This window comes from Phoenix dactylifera, unplaced genomic scaffold (genome assembly GCF_009389715.1).
Source record: "Phoenix dactylifera cultivar Barhee BC4 unplaced genomic scaffold, palm_55x_up_171113_PBpolish2nd_filt_p 000898F, whole genome shotgun sequence".
In the NCBI taxonomy this organism is placed as follows: domain Eukaryota; kingdom Viridiplantae; phylum Streptophyta; class Magnoliopsida; order Arecales; family Arecaceae; genus Phoenix; species Phoenix dactylifera.
Window position 1 is genome coordinate 89,615 of NW_024068260.1, and position 19,442 is coordinate 109,056.

The 19,442-nt window shown below is 49.3% G+C and overlaps 1 protein-coding gene across 1 annotated transcript; it reads right to left on the minus strand.

Annotated features, from left to right (window-relative positions):
- Positions 1–170: 170 nt before the first annotated feature.
- LOC120107550 lies at positions 171–17,959 on the minus strand. The gene is made up of 3 exons (XM_039120868.1): positions 17,458–17,959; positions 4,865–5,094; positions 171–513 (listed from the first exon to the last, which is right to left on the minus strand). Exons 1-2 carry the CDS (start codon positions 17,848–17,850, stop codon positions 4,909–4,911), a joined length of 579 nt encoding a protein of 192 aa, XP_038976796.1. The 5' UTR covers positions 17,851–17,959; the 3' UTR covers positions 171–513; positions 4,865–4,908.
- Between the last annotated feature and the right edge of the window lie 1,483 nt (positions 17,960–19,442).

Sequence of the window (19,442 nt, forward strand, 5' to 3'; positions counted from 1 at the left end):
CACTGTTCACCACCTCCTTGTATTAGTACACAATTAGCACTTTAGTCCTTTCTTCTTCTTCTGTTTTATTTATTTATTTATTTTTTGAAAGAAAGGATGAACTCTTTATTCCTAAAACAGCGAAAATAGCAAATAGCAGATGCTAACTGCATAATGGCCAAAGAAAGCTGTTAAACAGATGCCTCTTTGTTGGGAGCTTCTCTAATCATTAGAACAGCTGCTATAATGTCATAAAGGGGGACTCCAGTACAACAAAGTTTTTGACCTAAGGGCTGATGTAACTCAAATAGAACAGCAGCGGAGCAACTGTTTGCAACTATATTTTTATCGATAATAGCTCCCTCTTTGTCATATTGCTCCTCATCTTGTAGGTCCAAGTCCCTGTCTCTTCACAGGCTCAGGATCATAGCCTTAAGTTTGATATGCTTCTATACTTCAGAAATGGCATGGCTTCACTTTGAGCAGCAGGGATTTCATGTCCAGCCGGTTGTGTTTGTCCGATAAGGGATTGACCTATAATATAAATAGGAACATGAACTTATTAAAATAGCTACAAATGGGAAGGGAAAATTTTGGCCAATAATACAATTACTAGATAGTGGTGTTTGATATAGTTGATTCAAATCATAACTAAGATTCTCTATATTGATTAACAATGATGATTTGCGGAGGCTCCAAGGAAGGGGTACTTTAATTCCGAGTCAAGGAAGTTGGAAATGGAGGGGAGGATCTAAGGTAACATTGATAGAAGTTGCGAGAAATGATATGGAAGAGCTTGAAACAATATCACAGATGAATGAAGATCCATAAAACCAATCCAAACAGTTGGGACAAGGTTTGATGGTCATGGTAAAGCTCTTTATGTCAGTAAGGAAATAGAAGGATGATTGAATGGCCTGCCTGATTGAGCCTTTTCCTTTTTGCTTCTAGGAGATGGATCAAAACATATCATCCTTTGTATTAAGAAAGCAACGATGGTTGTGTTTTTATTATTCCATTTTGAGTGATAGGCAACAGCTTATATTTGATTAGCCATGGTACCTAGTATATGCATATCTTTAATGGATACGACCACTTTAAGAATTATAACTCATCTTGACTTAGAAACTGTAATGATCCTTTCTGTATTTGTGTGGGCATGTGCTTAGTCCCACATTAGGTTTAAGTTGGGGAGGTCCTGGATATTTAAGCCGGGTTACGGATTCTAATTAATAACTCCTAGCTAGCCCTTCCTACGTGAGGTTCCAAGCCGTCATATTTTTTCTCCTCAATTTTGACCCTACTCAAATTTATTTGGAATTTGATCAAGAAGGAAATAAAAAAGATTCAATTAGGTAGTTGCTAAGACCACAAAATTTAAACTCCCCCATAGACAAACAAAAAACTTTTCCTTGCAAATTTTTGAAACAAAATTCTCAATAACGAAGTAAAATACACATGCCTAGGATTTTTCTTATTGATAGTAGGATTATTAGTTGCTATTTGCCAAGCCATTTTAATATCCTATCATCTGATTGAAATCTAAACACAATTTTAATTTGATAAGATCCGATCCTAAACTGTTTAGTGTGAGACTATGAGTCCATGTATCCCACTCTTATTTACTTAATGCTAACTGTCATATGATTAAGATCCGTCAGCTCATATAGTTCACTGGATCAATCACCCTCCTAATCGTGGTTCCCATTGACATATTTCTAAGATGAAGTAAGGAGTTACTGAAAATATGCTACCTTCTAGTTCAGCAATCATCTAGTGCGACTCTCTGTGCGAACCAGAATGATGCAGGGCAAATTGGGGTTAGGACTGCATATGCGCAAGAATGGACCCTTAAGAACTAGAATTTATGAATAGTGAATATATTTTAGGGTGTCAAAGGGATTTGCAAGCCGAAATCTGTGTTATGCTCACAGGTTTCTGCAATCATACACAGATAAACAACAATTATGGTTAAAACAAAGAGTGCAGACAATGGTAAAGGGTATTTCTAGGATTAATAGTGGATGGCAAGATTCTGAGTGAGTTAACAGATCAAAGCAGTGGAAGCAGATCGATAATAAAACCAATTAAATTCAGATCCAAGTGTAGTTATTAACCAGAGAAAATAAACTGCATATATATATGTATACATATATGTATGTATGTATATCTATCCATCTATCCATCTCTCTCTCTCTATATATGTATATATACATATATATGTATGTATATGTATAAAGGGAAGAGCAATAGACTAAAGAGAGAAGAATCAGAGGAAAGAAGACGAGGAAGAAATAAAGAGTTAGAATAAGAGAAGAGGAGAGAAGATAACTGAACCTTGGTTTCATTTCTTTCTTTTAATCAAATAATCTTAGGTACAATCTCTTAAAAGAGAGGATTACAATCTTTATAGAGACTCAAAACCCTAATACCACTAAATCTTAACTTTTCAATTAAAGGCAAATCCTAGCTATCGGTTAGAACATAAGAAGAGAAAATTTAAAGGACTCAGAAGCCACTAATAAGTTACTGATAAAGTACATAAACAGTACCATGCATAGTACAAGCTACAGTATCACTAGAGCAACTTGACATTAAAAGCTCTTTAAACATGGTTAAAGCCCTTCAATAAAACATGGACTGCAGGAATCTTTTGAACTCCCACATCACATAAATACCACGGACGTTGGCCATTAAGCATGTATTAAACTGGCTCCTATTTTTGTTGACACATGTAGGTTTTGTTTTCCAGCTAGAAGGAAATTTCAATATCCAACTAAAGCAATAGACATGATGAGCAGCAGACATCATGATGGTTATGAAGTTTCTCATCTAGGAGCCTGGTGAAAAGGTCTCTTGTGGCACACATATATTCCTTGGCCCCTGCAATCTACTTTTCCTGTTTTTTTTAGGCTATAATCAGCATGTTTCTACTCCTAACAACCAATTCATACTTGCACATAATATGGAAACTTATTCTTAAGTACAGTTTTCTGTCTCTTAAACTTTTACTCTCTATTCATGCCATCAACCTATAATGTAGAGTTTTATTCTCCATTTTATATGAGCTAGAATATTTGCTCTGAAACTATTTTGGATGACCACCTACAGTAATGCATAAGGTCATTTGAAAAGTATAAGCATCTACAAGTACTATCACGTCAAAGCTTTGATATTATATGTACTTTCAAATTAACATATTGGCATTTTCATGGTATGGATCATCTAGTTGTGATCGTAGAGCTTAGGTACCAAACTGTCAAAGGTAAGTTAAATGAGTTGTGGTTTCCCGAAGAGCAAGACTAAAGTTTCTCATATAGTATGGCCATAACCATGACCAACAAGCTTTCGCCAATCTAACTTAGTTTCACTTAATGCTATGCCTGTCTTAAATATTGTTAACAAAGTTTAACATCGCACAAAATCTGACAATTACTATGTAATACCATTATGTCAACAATATAATTAAGACAAATATCAAGAAGATACAAAATATAAACTATTAAATATAATGCAGAACATGCAACATTTATGTCAACCATGAAATACACCTATGATTTTTTTTCATATTTTCTTTTTTCCTTGGCTATGTTAAGAGGACCTAGGTGCTTCTTTTAAGTTTTTAAACCAATGGTCAGTAGTCCACCTTTTTTTTCAATGGATAAACAGACAGAGGTCAATTGGCCATGCACTGGTGGATGTTTGTTTTGTAGTTGGCAATGCAAAACAGCTCTTCACCTTCTTCTTAACTGCTTTGAGCAGACTTATTTGGCCTCACTCTAAGCAAATTCTGCACATCAAAGGAAGGCCAGGCAGTCTAAGATCCTAGTGTCTGAACGGATAAATAAATAAATTATGCCAAGTTCAGAAAGGTGTTGTTTGCCGGGGAGCGTGGAGAGAGAGAAAAATACTAGGATCTTCACCAAGAAGTTAAAAACTGTGGAAGAGATAATCCAGCTGGTAATGTCATCTCTGGAAGAATATTAATCAAGGCACTTGCAATCAACAAAGCAAGGAATTTCACATCCTTAATGCACATGCACACACATGTACATGTGCCAAACACATGCACACACAAGTCAATACTTCTGGCTAGTATTTCTCTAGGGGGTGAGAAATTCTAGCTCCAAAAGAAACCTTAACCAAAACATCATCCAAAGTTCAAAGTATAACCTCTGCTATCTCTCACTATCTCAAGTTGAACTTTTGCTATCTCTTACTGTCTCAATGAACTGGGCTGGGAATTTCACATCCTTAACACACACACAAGTCAGCGCTCCTGGTTGGTATTCTATGGGCGTAAGAAATACCATCTCCAAAAGCAACTTTAACCACAATGTCCTCCAAAGTTTAAAATTTAACCATTGCTATCTCTCACTATCTCAATGAACTCGGCTGGGAATTTTACATCTTTAGTGCACACACACAACAGAGAGGTCAACGTGTCTGGCTGGTATTTCTCTAGGGGGTGAGAAATTCCAGCTCCAAAGCAACCTTAACCACAAGATCATTGAAAGAAAAAAGTTTACAATATGTACCCATATCAGTAACTTATTTGTGTGGTGTGGATTGGTTTGATATGGCACCATGTTGATACATGGTACACCTATTGATGCCAGCATAGCAAAAGTAAGATATAGTACCATGTGTCGGTTCGGTACAATACCAAGGGTATATTAGTACTTGTACCTTACTAGTATGATACTGTATAGTTGGTATTGTATCATATCCATAAAGTCATCTAATCTTCCACTTTCGATAATATACCATGATCCAATGTAACCAAGCTTTGTTTAAAGGACTCAAACATAAGAATGACATCCTTAATATTTATACAGCTTAGACACAAGCTCCAAATGAAATAGAAAGCAAGGAAGAATAATACCTCAAGACCACCAACGTGCATTTGGATGTACAGTGTAAACGTGATTACAAGCAACCATCTTGACTTTGAGGTTTAAACCTTTTGCCCCATTTCATAAGAAGCTCCTCGATGTTAGCATCCATTCTAGTCCCTCTACCTCCCCACACCAACATGTGAGCTAGGTCTCCCATTGAAGAGCCATCCACTTCATGTACTGCCTTGAAACCCATCCTTGTGTAGAACCGAACAAGCTGACATTCAAATTCACTAATGAAATAATTTCAAAATACACAAGCAATAGTAGTCCTATAATGCTGCACACACACATATAAAGCCAGGTGCCAAAATATCCTGGCAAGAAATTAATTTGCATGAGAAACATCAGCAGGGAAAAGGTAAAATTTCACTTTTTTCATTCTAATATATAGGACTCCGTATAGCATTCTCTTTAATATATTGGCTTTACAACACTTCCTAACTGGCCTTGAATGTTTCTTTGCAGGCTTGTCACTTGCCTAAAATTTGCCTTCACCACGGTTTTGTCAACAATTCTTCAAGGTTTGATATTAGCCCATCAGGCCATTGTACAAGGTGCTCAATTCTTCCATACATCATTCTTGACCTGGTGACAATGACACATTTCCTAACTTTCTTATCTATATGTTTCCATTGTACCAATAAGTTATCTTTTTCCCCTTGATGCATAATTGTAACCCGTTAATAATAAAATTCCTCGAACTAATGATACGTTATTAACCTAAATGTACTAACATATTTTATAATACAATAACAAGCAAAACATACAATTATGCATATCAATATCAACATTTTGACAAAAATTGTTAATGCATTGCATAAACTACTTATCTTATTTCTTGTTCAAGTTCTTCAATTTGAGTTATCTAAGGCCTAGTTGGGTTTTGCTGATCATGAGTTTTTGTAAATAATTTTGTTTCTCACTAACACCTTTTCGATGGGGCAAGTCTAGTCTCCTTGCTTTCTTATTTATACATTTTACACTATCCCATCGAGTTTTTCTTCCTAATTACTCCTGTTACGGGGGAATTTAGCCACCATGCCCCACGTGACCGGCACGCGCGCCCAGGAAGACTACGGCAGTCCCTCATCCGACCCCGAGTCGGCAATCTCTCGACAACAACAGACTGTTCCTCTGAGGCACGCCGCGGCCCCCTGCTCCACTACTCCCTGCAACGGCCGTATCCGGCGCTGCCCCACGATCCCCTGCAACAGCCGTACAAAGCGGAGCTCCACTATGCCCTGCCAGGGCCGTACCCAGCGCTGCCCCACGACGCCCTGTAACGGCCATGTCAGTGGCAGCCCCATCGTGCCATACGATGACGAATCCCCGGAAAAACCCCCCAGCCTGATATATATGAGGCTGGGGGGGGAAGGGGGAGGGTAAGCAAAGGTTTTCCAGAGTATTCTCTTATCCGTTACTACTATCTCTCCTTCTCCTTCAATCTCCTCTGACTTGATCGTCGGAGGGCCCCCACTACCCCAGTGGTGGTGCGAGGCTTGCCTGCAGGTTTTCCGGTGGAAGGTGGAGCGCAATCAACCCAACTCCAAGGGAACCCCGTTCACACCGCTGTGCCAATCGTTCTCGGTTTGGACCACCAGCAACAGTTGGCGCTAGAGGAAGGGCCCCGGATCTCAGAGCGATCGTAATGGCACGGCGAGGTGGTCGTGGAGCTTCCAATGCTTCCGGTCGCGGGGCCTCTCGCGCCACTGGCCGGGAGGCCGCTGCATCCCCAACACGCCCTCAGCAACACTCCACCGCCCCACCGCCCATTCAGATGGTCGAAGCCGCCCAGTTCGACCAGCTAACCCAGCAGGTTCGCACCCTCGCGGAGGCAGTGCAGAATCTGCAGGGTGCGATGTCCCGGGCGCCGCAGCAGGCTCAGGAGCCGCCGCTGCCTGAGCGTTCGCCTGTCCTCCCCAACCCGCGTTCCTTCCTCTCCCATGGGGAGGAGCGCCGACGCGAGGAGGATTCTCGAGCACGCTCCATTCTGCCGGGACCTTCCCACCGGAGCTGCGCGGGGTACGAGAGGCGGGCCCGGGCGCGTTCCCAGACCCCCCAGTCCTCGAGGAACCCGCGCTCCAGTCGATCCCCCTCTCGCCGCTCCTTGTCTCCCACCCACCGGTCGCGTTCCCTGGACCGGCGGGTGGACGATCTCCACCGACAACTCCAGGTCCTGAAGGGCCATTCCAAAGATCCCTTCGCCGACTTAGAGATCTCCTCCCAGCCGGCGCTCGCCTCGAGGATCCTGCGGACCCCGAATCCGCCGGGGTTCAAAATGCCGGCGATCGAGCCCTATGACGGGGCGGCGGACCCGCGGGATCACGTCGAGAGTTTCAGGACCCTTATGCTCCTCCACGGAGCATCAGATCCCCTTCTCTACAAGGCTTTCCCGGCAACCCTCCGTGGCCCGGCGAGGGCATGGTTCGCCGGGCTGGAGGCTGACTCAATCCGGTCCTTCGACCAGTTCACTCGCCTCTTCATCACTCATTTCGCCGTCAGTAGCCGGCGGCGACTGGTCTCCGACTCCCTCTTTGATGTCCGGCAAAACGAGGGAGAAAGCCTGCGGGATTATCTTACCCGCTTCAACAGGGCTACGCTGGAGGTCCGGAACCTGAGTCAGGAGGTAGCTCTTTCAGCCCTGAAGCGTGGCTTCCGGAAGGGCAGACTCACCTTCTCCCTGGACAAACGCCTGCCGCGGAGCTTCCCAGAGCTGTTGTCCCGGGCGAACCAGTATGCGGACGCCGAGGAGGCGGCCGCCCACCGGAGCAAGGAGGCCGCCGAGATCCCACAAAAGCTTGGGAAGAAAAGGCGGAAAGAGGCACGCCAGAGGAGGAGCCCGACGCCCCAGCGTCGGCGCAGAAGCCCGTCGCCGGCGAAGAACCACGGCGCCCCACGCCCTCGTTCTCCGCCCCGACGTTTCAACCGGTACACCCCTCTCCTGACTCCCCGGGCCCAGATCCTTATGGAGATCAAGGGGCGGGAGGACCTCCCGGCCCCGAGACAGATACGAAGGATCCCTGGAAAGAGGCCCTCCCGGGCGTACTGTGAGTACCACCGAGACCACGGCCACGACACAGAGGACTGCTTCCAGCTTCGGGACGAGATCGAGGCTCTTATCCGTCGGGGGCGTCTCGGTCGGTATGTGAGCGACCGACATCCCCCCGCAGACCCGCGTCCGGCCGACCCGGCTCCTCCGGAGCCTCGGGAGCAGAATCGACCCGTTGCGGGCGTGATCCACACTATCACTGGGGGTTGCTCTCGGCCCGTGAGGAACGCAGGGGGCTTGACGGAAGCGTCAGGGACGGCCGTCGTAAAGAGGCAGAGGGTCGGCAATGTAATCACCTTTTCTGATGAGGATGTAAAGGGGGTTCAGACTCCCCACGATGACGCCATAGTGATCTCCCTCACTATGACAAACTATGATGTAAGGCGTGTTCTTGTGGATAGTGGAAGCTCAGCTGATATTTTGTTTTACGAGGCCTTCCAAAAGATGAGCTTGTCCAGACAGTTGTTGCACAAAATGTCCACCCCCCTCGTAGGATTCACCGGTGACGCTGTCCCGGCGGAAGGTGTCGTTGAGCTGCCTGTGACTGCGGGCGTCGCACCCGCAGAAGCCACGGTGCGACTCGGGTTCTTGGTCGTCCGTATCCCCTCGGCCTACAACGCTATCCTCGGGCGACCCGGGCTGAACGCCCTTCACGCGGTGGTCTCCACGTACCACTTGCTCATGCGGTTCCCCACGGCGGTCGGGATCGGAGAGGTCCGAGGTGACCAACCGACCGCACGGCAATGTTTTCTAGCAACCCTCAAAGGGAAGAAGCCCGTGGAAGCCCTAAGCGTCGAGTCCCTTGATGCCAGAGACGAGGTGGCCTTGCGGCACGGGGAGCCGGCCGAGGGAGTGGTCGAAGTCCCCCTTGAGGAAGGCCGCCCCGACCGGGCGGTCCGGGTCGGCGCCAATCTCGACCCGGGAGCTCGGGCCCGGTTGGTGGAATTCCTCCGAGCCAATGCCGATGTATTTGCCTGGTCGGCGGCCGATGTACCTGGGATCGACCCGGAGGTCATTTCTCACGCCCTCAACATCGACCCGACCCACCGACCAATAAAGCAGAAGAAGAGACACTGTGCCCCGGATCGGATCCGGGTGGTCGACCAGGAGGTAGACAAGCTCTTGGAGGCAGGATTCATAAGGGAGGTAAGCTACCCCGAGTGGCTGGCAAATGTTGTACTTGTCCGGAAGGCGAGCGCGAAGTGGAGGATGTGCATCGACTATACCGACCTGAACAAGGCGTGCCCTAAGGATAGCTTTCCGCTTCCGCGAATAGACCAACTGGTCGACGCGACTTCCGGATATCAGCTGCTGTCTTTCATGGACGCCTTCTCCGGTTACAACCAGATAATGATGGCCCCACAGGACGAGGAGAAAACTGCCTTTATAACAGACCGGGGGCTGTACTGCTACAAGGTAATGCCTTTCGGTCTGAAGAATGCTGGCGCCACTTACCAGCGCCTCGTCAACAAAATCTTCAAAGAGCAAATCGGCCGGAACATGGAGGTGTACGTGGACGATATGCTGGTGAAGAGCCGCCATGCAGACCAGCACATCGCGGATTTGGAGGAGACTTTCACCACCTTGCGAAAGTTTCGCATGAAGCTGAACCCAGCGAAGTGCGCCTTCGGCGCTTCGGCCGGGAGGTTCCTCGGTTTCATTGTCAACCAGCGGGGTATCGAAGCCAACCCAGACAAAATCAAGGCCATCCAAGGTATGTCCCCTCCGACCAAAGTAAAGGAGGTTCAGGAGCTCGCTGGAAGGGTCGCCGCGCTTGGACGATTTGTGGCAAAATCGGCCGAACGCTGCCAACCATTCTTCAAGGTGTTAAAACGCCCGAAAGACTTCCTCTGGACGGCCGAATGTCAAGCAGCATTCGACCAGCTCAAGGAATACCTGGCGTCTCCTCCCCTACTGTCCAAGCCGCAAGAAGGGGAGATGCTCTACCTCTATCTGGCGGTCTCCCCAACCGCGGTCAGTGCGGTGCTGGTTCGGGAAGAGGCAAAGCTCCAGAAGCCTGTGTACTACATCAGCCGGGTCCTACGGGATGCCGAGACGCGGTACACGAAGGCTGAAAAGATCGCCTTCGCGCTGCTGACCGCGACCAGGAGGCTTCGCCCCTATTTTCAGGCTCATTCGGTCACCCTCTTAACCGATCAACCACTACGGCAGATCCTCAGCAACCCCGAGAATGCGGGACGACTGGTGAAGTGGGCAGTAGAACTCGGTGAGTTCGACATCCGCTACCAGCCTCGACCCGCCATCAAGGCCCAGGTGCTCGCAGACTTCCTCGCTGAGTGCACGGTGCAGGAGGCGGAACCTAGACCGCCGGAAACGCCCAGCCTCGACCTCCCGATTTGGACGCTTCACATCGATGGGTCGTCGAACCCCGAGGGTGGAGGGGCCGGGCTGGTCCTTACCAGTCCTGATGGAGTGATAGCCGAGTATGCCTTGAGGTTTGAATTTTCAGTGACCAACAACGAGGCGGAGTACGAGGCCCTAGTCACGGGACTCAAACTCACCAGAGAGCTCGGCATTCGGCGTTTGAAGGTCTTCACCGACTCCCAGCTGGTGGTCGGGCAGGTTCGTGGGGAGTTCGAGGCCCGGAGCCCGACCATGCAGAACTACGTCCGGAAGGTGCAAGCACTCATTCCCGACCCCGGCAGTGTCGACATTCAGCAGGTCCCCAGAAGCGAAAATGCCAGGGCCGACAGGTTGTCCCGCTTGGTGGGCACAGAGGCGCACAACTTGTCGAGGGCAATCTACCTGGAGACCCTGGATGCCCCGAGCATCGGCGAGGCTGGAGCGGTGATGGCGATTGATCCGGAGCCGTCTTGGATGGACCCACTCGTCGCCTACCTCGCCGAAGGGATCCTCCCTGAAGACGAAGATCAAGCTCGGCGACTTGTCAAGAAGTCCGCCCACTACGTACTCTATGAAGGGAGGCTGTATCGGACCTCGTTCACCGCCCCCCTCTTAAGGTGCCTCCGCCCCTCGGAGGTGGCCTACGTCCTCGGCGAAGTCCATGAGGGCGTCTGCGGATCGCACTTGGGGGCTAGGTCCTTAGCGCACAAGATCATGAGGCAAGGCTATTATTGGCCTACCTTGTTGGAGGACTCGAAGGATCACGTACGGAAATGCGACGCCTGCCAGCGCCACGCCAATGTCCAGAGAGTCCCTTCTGTCCCCTTGGCACCAATCACCGCGCCCTGGCCCTTCGCACAGTGGGGAATGGATATCCTCGGACCATTCCCCGTCGCTTCAGCCCAGCGGAAATTTTTGATTGTTGCAATCGACTACTTCACCAAGTGGGTGGAGGCAGAGCCGCTGGCCACTATCACGGAGGCGCAAGTCCGGAAGTTCGTGAAGAAGAACATCATTGTCCGATTTGGGGTACCTCGGGTCCTCATCTCGGATAATGGTCGACAGTTCGACAACAAGCATTTCCGTGACTTCTGCGAGGAGTTCGGGATCGAGCATCGGTTCACATCTGTGTCGCATCCCCAAACCAACGGTGAGGCCGAGGTCACAAATCGGACAATCCTCCAAGGAATTAAGGCGCGAATCGGTCGGACGGGGCAAGCTTGGGTCGAAGAACTCGAGAATGTCCTTTGGGCGTATCGGACCACGCATCGGACCCCTACCGGGGAGACGCCTTTCAGCCTAACCTATGGCACGGAAGCGGTTGTTCCCGTGGAGCTCAGACTCCCCTCGCCCCGGGTCGCCGCGCACCGACCCGAGGCCAATTCGGAGCAACTCCGAGGGAACCTGGACCTCTTGGAAGAAGCAAGAGAAATGGCACAGGTGCGGATGGCGATGTATCAGCGGAGGGTGGCCCGATATTATAACTCCAAGGTCCGACCGAAACTTTTCAGAATCGGAGATCTGGTGCTAAGGCGAGCCAAAGCATCTCAACCCGCGGAAGGTGGGAAGCTGGCGCCAAATTGGGAAGGCCCGTATAGGGTTCGCTGGGTAAACCGACCTGGCTCCTACCAGTTGGAGGCCCTAGATGGTCGAGAAATTCCGAGGAGCTGGAATTCCGCTAACCTGCGGGTGTATCACCAGTAGAGCGACAAAGCCAGGAAGACAGTTCGAAAAATGTACAATTCTTTTCATTTCAATAATTCCTGGTTACAACGGTGTGTTCGTGTGATTACAAAGAATTCCCAGAGGGGAATTGGGGAGTAAAGAAAACAAGGAAGAGGTGGAGACTCCGTGGAGCTGAAGATCTGGGACCCCGAACCCTCCATCCGAAGCAGCTGCAATCCCACCGGGCGTGGGTGCTTCTCCCCGGAGGCGCCATCCACGCCTCACGCAAAGGACGAAGAGCCGGCGCGGACGAAGAAGAAGTGGACGAAGGAGGAGTTCCCGCTGCCTCCAGAGAAACGCCACCTCTAAGGGATATTCCGGTCCTCCCCAGGAGAAGGGGAGGGAAGGAATACAAGGGAGAAGAGCGCGAGGAGGCGCGATCCCGGATGAAGCGTCTGGCGCAGAGCTCAATCGGGAGGCGGGGCTGAAAGGAGGGGGGATGTGATCCCGGATGAAACGCCTAGAGCGGAGTTCCGCCGGGGAGAACCTCCTTGTTGATCCCAGATGAAACGGCTAGTTGGCGGAAGTCGCGAGGGGCGCGCCTCCCGTTCCTCCGGCGGGGGTTTCCCAGCCACACGCCGGAGAGGAGGTCCACGATCCATGGTAACCTGAATAGCTCCGGCTTGGCAGGCTCCACCGCGCCTGCACTTATATTTATAGTCAAACTGTGGCCCCCCGGTCGTTCCGATGCGGATGGCTCCAATAAAGGCGGGCGCACCGAATCCGGAGCCATTCCAGCTCTCGAGGCGTATCCTCCCACGATCTCCTAGGCGTCGTTCTCCTTAATTGCATTCTTCATGCAGAACACTCCGGGCGGTGTGTATCCCACGGCCCACGTATCTCCGCTCGCGCCCAGGCTGCATCCGCCTCGAAGAACGCGCGTATCGCGGCCGCTTAACTGACACTCCTTGCAAGCAGCAACTGGCGATCCGATTCCCCAGGTAACGCCTCAATTAGCATTTAATATCCTTCTGGTGTTCCCCAGGCGACGCTTGGAGAAGAGGAGAAACACGATCGTAGCTGGCCACGGAGAAATCTCGTCGAGCGGCAAGCGACAGGCGCGTGACCAACGAGCGGAATCTCCCGAGGCTCGGCCCTCAGATGCCAGGCTAACCCGATGATCATCCCGGGAGCAGACTAGCCTGAAGCCCCGACCGGTCGCCTCGGCTTGCGCCAGCCTTGGCCGACTAACGAGCGGAATTTCCTGAGGCCTAACCCTCGGATGCCTGGCCTAGCGCCGGAAGAATTTCCTGAGGCCTAACCCTCGGATGCCTGGCCTAGCGCCGGAAGAATTTCCTGAGGCCTAACCCTCGAATGCCTGGCCTGGCGCCGGAAGAATTTTCTGAGGCCTAACCCTCGGATGCCTGGCCTAGTGCCGGAAGAATTTCCTGAGGCCTAACCCTCGAATGCCTGGCCTGGCGCCGGAAGAATTTCCTGAGGCCTAACCCTCGGATGCCTGGCCTAGCGCCGGAAGAATTTCCTGAGGCCTAACCCTCGGATGCCTGGCCTGGCGCCGGAAGAATTTCCTGAGGCCTAACCCTCGGATGCCTGGCCTAGCGCCGGAAGAATTTCCTGAGGCCTAACCCTCGGATGCCTGGCCTGGCGCCGGAAGAATTTTCTGAGGCCTAACCCTCGGATGCCTAGCCTGGTGCCGGAAGAATTTTCTGAGGCCTAACCCTCGGATGCCTGGCCTGGTGCCGGAAGAATTTCCTGAGGCCTAACCCTCGGATGCCTGGCCTAGCGCCGGAAGAATTTCCTGAGGCCTAACCCTCGGATGCCTGGCCTAGCGCCGGAAGAATTTCCTGAGGCCTAACCCTCGGATGCCTGGCCTGGTGCCGGAAGAATTTCCTGAGGCCTAACCCTCGAATGCCTGGCCTGGCGCCGGAAGAATTTCCTGAGGCCTAACCCTCGGATGCCTGGCCTGGTGCCGGAAGAATTTCCTGAGGCCTAACCCTCGGATGCCTGGCCTAGCGCCGGAAGAATTTTCTGAGGCCTAGCCCTCGGATGCCTGGCCTAGCGCCGGAGGAATTTCCTGAGGCCTAACCCTCGGATGCCTGGCCTAGCGCCGGAAGAATTTTCTGAGGCCTAACCCTCGGATGCCTGGCCTAGCGCCGGAAGAATTTCCTGAGGCCTAACCCCCGGATGCCTGGCCTGGTGCCGGAAGAATTTCCTGAGGCCTAACCCTCGGATGCCTGGCCTAGCGCCGGAAGAATTTCCTGAGGCCTAACCCTCGGATGCCTGGCCTAGTGCCGGAAGAATTTCCTGAGGCCTAACCCTCGGATGCCTGGCCTAGCGCCGGAAGAACTTCAAGAGTTAGGAGTCGGCGAGACGCTACCAAGAGTTAAAAAGAGGAAGGACGAAAGTGAAATGAAGAAACACTCTATTTGCATTAACTTTCATTGTTTCAGGGCCGAGACCCATACAACTTGGCAAAACGCCAACATACAAAGAAAAGGACAAAGAAAGGTACAGAGGGATCTACGTCAATGAAAAAGAAACGCTCCTTCCAGCCGTGAATGGAGGAAGGAGCCTCCTTGACGAGGCCGCACCCTCGCCGCGCCACAAAGCACCACCACCCTCTGTCCAGGGGGTGGCCGTTCAGGCCGTAGCATTCCCAAAAGACATTCAGGGTGGCGGGAACCTCGTGCATGCGGCAGAGAACCTGCAAGGCCGTCAGGGCGCGCCATGAGTTCGGCACCAGTTGCGTCGGCGCCACTCTGAAACCCCGAAGCACCTGCACAACTAAGTCCGAGGGGGGAAAGCGGAACCCGGCCCGAAGGATGTCCTCGTTGATGGCGACCTTCCCTGGAGGAGGATGGGACATCCTCTCCTCAGGCCCCGGGAGCGTAACGTTGCAGGCTTTGGGAAGGTGGTACCGGGCCACGAACCTATCTAGGTCTTCGGGGACCAGATCCGACTGAATGCGGTCCGCTCTTACTTCGTCCATACCTAATGGCCAGTGGATCTACGGTCAGGACGGGGCCAAGAAGGGGGAAAGGACCGGAACGACTGAAGTACACTAATATGGAAGGAGAAAGTATGGAGAGCCCTAAATTGAAGAATGGGGCAATTCACCGGAAGGGAAGGAAGAACGGCTCCGAGAGCGTCAAAGGAGGAGCGAGCAAACAGTCCGACGGCAACGACAGCAGCGCAAGGGAGAAACTCGAAGATGCCTGCGAAGAGAAAAGCGGACGGGGGAGGGCCCCCGGTTAAATAGGCGGAAAGGCGGGTGACGCCTCGGTGACGCCAGAGGACGCCTGGCTGCCGAAGGGTCGCTCGCGCCCCAAAGGCGAATCGACGCCATTAAGGAAGGATGTCCGCCGAAATCCGCAGACTGCCAGATCAGCGACAACCGCTATACGCCATAAAGGAGGCGGGGAGCTCGAAGCGCGCGCGCCTTTCCGAGGGATGGCGGCAATCTCGAAGCATCACTCCCTTCACCCGTTCCCCTCCTGGTTCCAGGCTCGGAAGTGGGGGGCTACTGTTACGGGGGAATTTAGCCACCATGCCCCACGTGACCGGCACGCGCGCCCAGGAAGACTACGGCAGTCCCTTGATCCAGCAATCCGACCCCGAGTCGGATATCTTCGGCTCCGCAGCCCGACCCCGAGTCGGCTGCCCCTTGATCCAGCAATCCGACCCCGAGTCGGATATCTTCGGCTCCGCAGCCCGACCCCGAGTCGGCTGCCCCCTGATCCAGTCATCCGACCCCGAGTTGGCAATCTCTCGACAACAACAGACTGTTCCTCTGAGGCACGCCGCGGCCCCCTGCTCCACTACTCCCTGCAACGGCCGTATCCGGCGCTGCCCCACGATCCCCTATAACAGCCGTACAAGGCGGAGCTCCACTATGCCCTGCCAGGGCCGTACCCAGCGCTGCCCCACGACGCCCTGTAACGGCTATGTCAGTGGCAGCCCCATCGTGCCACACGATGACGAATCCCCGGAAAAACCCCCCAGCCTGATATATATGAGGCTGGGGGGGGAAGGGGGAGGGTAAGCAAAGGTTTTCCAGAGTATTCTCTTATCCGTTACTACTATCTCTCCTTCTCCTTCAATCTCCTCTGACTTGATCGTCGGAGGGCCCCCACTACCCCAGTGGTGGTGCGAGGCTTGCCTGCAGGTTTTCCGGTGGAAGGTGGAGCGCAATCAACCCAACTCCAAGGGAACCCCGTTCACACCGCTGTGCCAATCGTTCTCGGTTTGGACCACCAGCAACAACTCCCTTTCAGCATATTATTCTAACATCTTTTAGTTAAAACCCTTAATCATATGTGGCAATCCATTTACATATCCATGACACATTTTATACCTCAACAACAAGCAAACACATTTTAATTTCTATCAATTTCCAAACTAACTACACGTATCAGTATCGAGAAGGAACATAAAATTGTTATTTTTTATCTATTGCATCAAACCCTTCTCATCTGCTTGTTCACGTTCTTCATTTCGAGTCATATAACATCTAGTCATATAAAGAATTTCCTTCATTAGTTACCAGCCCTTTCTAATGTCAATCTAATGCAACTTTCGTTTCGAAAACTACTGTGCAATAGCAAGGAATTAGTCCACTTTCAAGGCCTGTCTGGAAAATCTAGCAGGATTGGACTGATTTCCCATTGGATCATAGATTACACAGCCTATTTAAATAAGGCCCATATCAACCAAATACCTCTCTAGTCCAAATCCTCCGAGATTAAAAAAAAAAAAAAAAACCCTATGGAGATCTTTTTTTTTCATCCTGCAGTCCAACAAGCCCATAAATAGGAATATAGACTAAAACTAGGACGAGTCTTTAGAAAAAAAAAGGCTCGGCAGACTAACAAGCCCCATTCCTATAGGACATCCAGCTTAATCCCGGTGGATTTCCCAAACAGGCCCTCAACAAGAAATTCCCTTAAAGTTTTGGAACAACACCACAACCTAGTCCTGGTCAAGTTGAACAAGCTTTTTCGTTTACGTTTGTGAGTCACAAAATATTCATAAGCAAAAACAAATTGTTTCATAATCATTTTAATATACAGTTTTGAGTCACGAAACACTTGCTTCAAACTAATTCAGAGGCTGGTACGAGTAAGGCCCTATTTGGGGGAGCTTTTAAAAGTAGAACCGTTGAAAGTAGAGCTGTTAAAAGTAAAGCTTTCTGAAGTAGAGCTTTTATAAAAAGCTGTTTGGTAACTACATTTCCAAAGTGCTATGGTACTTTAACATGTGTTTGATGAACAAACTGAGAAAGTACTTTTATGTGACAAAATGACCATAAAGAATATTACTAGTATTATACAACAGAGCATAATAAAATATAATATATATTAATACATAAATATACGATATAGTATAATATTATGATATAGTATACCAGGCTTGCATACAAAATTAGCAGACCATTATTCTTAAATCAAAATATGATCAAGAACTGTGGAGCTTTTGCTTTACCTTGGAGTGATAGAGAGGGGAGTCGTTGATGGCGAGGAGCTCGGCCCGGGTGCAACCCCGGTCGAACCCATGCCGGACTGCGACGGCCCCGAGGAAGAGGCCCAGGCCGAAGATGGAGCGGTCCATGGCGAGCGTCTCCCTTGCCATCCTCATGGAGTCCAAGTGCAGAACTTTGCCCTTGAGCCACGGCCTAATAACTCCCTCTGCCCTCCCGAGCTCCGCCCCACCCTCGCCCTCCGCCCGGACCCGGAAGAAGGGCCCCAGGGCACGGAGCCGGAGGCGGAGTCCCTGGGCTCTGGACGACTCCATTATCTCGGACATGCTCGGTATTAGAGAGAAGGTTAGGGGTGTTTCCGGGGAAACCGCTGGTGGGATGGGTAGAAAGCAAGCCATGGCCGGGGAACCTCCTCGGTTCCTCACCTTCGCTCCTTTGATTATTCCTACCTTGTTTCTTGCTGAAGACAAGAGGGGGCGTGGAGCGATGAGAACCGTTCGTTGGCTTTCTATTCGTCGTGAGTTTTCAGTCCCACGTCGGCTGATATTTATAAATTCTAGAAATTATGTATTAGTTTTACGGCTCCAGGATTCCATTTTCTGCCAAAAGTTCAGTTGAATTATCATTTACATATATTCTTATAACTTGTTTTCCACGAACATTCTTTTTACTAAGTAATTAAAACTCTATTATTTACTTTCACTTTCAAGATATCTAATGTGATTTTGTCCAAATTTTTACTAGCTTAAAAAATCTATCCTATAGACAAGATATAGAAATTTCAGAAGATTTGGAGCTACCAATCTGATGCTTAGCTCTGTACTTTTGTCAGATTGTTCTTTTAACCTTTGTGATATGATAGACTATTTATGGGACCACCGTGACAACAAATATTTTAAAATTACTAAATTACTTGCTAGAATCATAAAGCCACATAAGCATATCATTGCAATTAATAATATCAATTAATTCTAGTAACATAACTCGGAGTGAGAAAGAAACCGCCGGCTTTTAGAGAATCTTTCCTCATTAATTATGCACGATTTACTTGGGTTGTCTTCCTTTCTTGGGGGTTAAGCGATGAGTTGGGTTAGCAATGGATGGCCACGTTTCAATAATGGGTAGCAAAATCCCTATTAGCTTTGAAAAGTAATTTTTCACTTAATGGTCCCTGGGACTTCCGTACACTAGATCATTTAACTTTGATATGTGGTAACTTAGGTTTCTAAAATCAATTTCAAATAACGATTAGTTCAGACTTTTTTGAGTGCAGAAATAAAGATATAGAAGCCCACGCATACTCTCTCTCTCTCTATATATATAGTTAGTGTGTGTGTGTGTGTGTGTGAGAGAGAGAGAGAGAGAGAGAGATGGGACATAAGCAGTAAATCCATGCTTTTTATATTTTTTTTGAAATTTCAATAATGTAAGAAGATTGGCTCAACCTCAACACTACCTTGGCCTCATAAATAAACAACTAGTGCAAATAAGTACCTATAATTCTTGGCTCACTCTAAAACTAAGCCCCTTAGTGACATTTGATATATATTCGATTTATTTGGGCCTAAATGCTAAGTTACACAACAAGCAAGAGGTTTTAAATTTTATGGAACAACACTATTTTGGTTTGCCCATGGAATGGGATGCGCCACGGTTCCACCCCGAGTCGATACTTGGGATGGAGAATGTCCAAAAATGTGCCGATCGGGATGCTAGAATAATAGTTGGACAGTCCTTTACATTCAGGATAGTACTCTATTTTGGTATCTTGCGGGGCATCCCACCAAGATTTGAGACAACATTTGTCTTCAGCACGATACTAAGTCATCCTAATATCCAGGGTGACTTCAGAGGCTGCCTTTAATATCTATGGAAGTGTTTTGGATCATTTTTGTATCTCTCTTACAAAACAGAATGTCGAAGCTATATCATATGTATTCAAGATCAGTTATTTTAACTAGAAGGTAATTCTTATATATGAATTTTGAAT

Excerpts from the sequence above, each read along its gene's own strand:
- LOC120107550 (XM_039120868.1), bottom strand. The coding sequence starts at position 17,850 with ATGGCTTGCTTTCTACCCATCCCACCAGCGGTTTCCCCGGAAACACCC. Across the intron at positions 5,095-17,457 it reads CCCCTCTCTATCACTCCAAG|CTTGTTCGGTTCTACACAAG; the intron begins GTAAAGCAAAAG and ends TTTGAATGTCAG.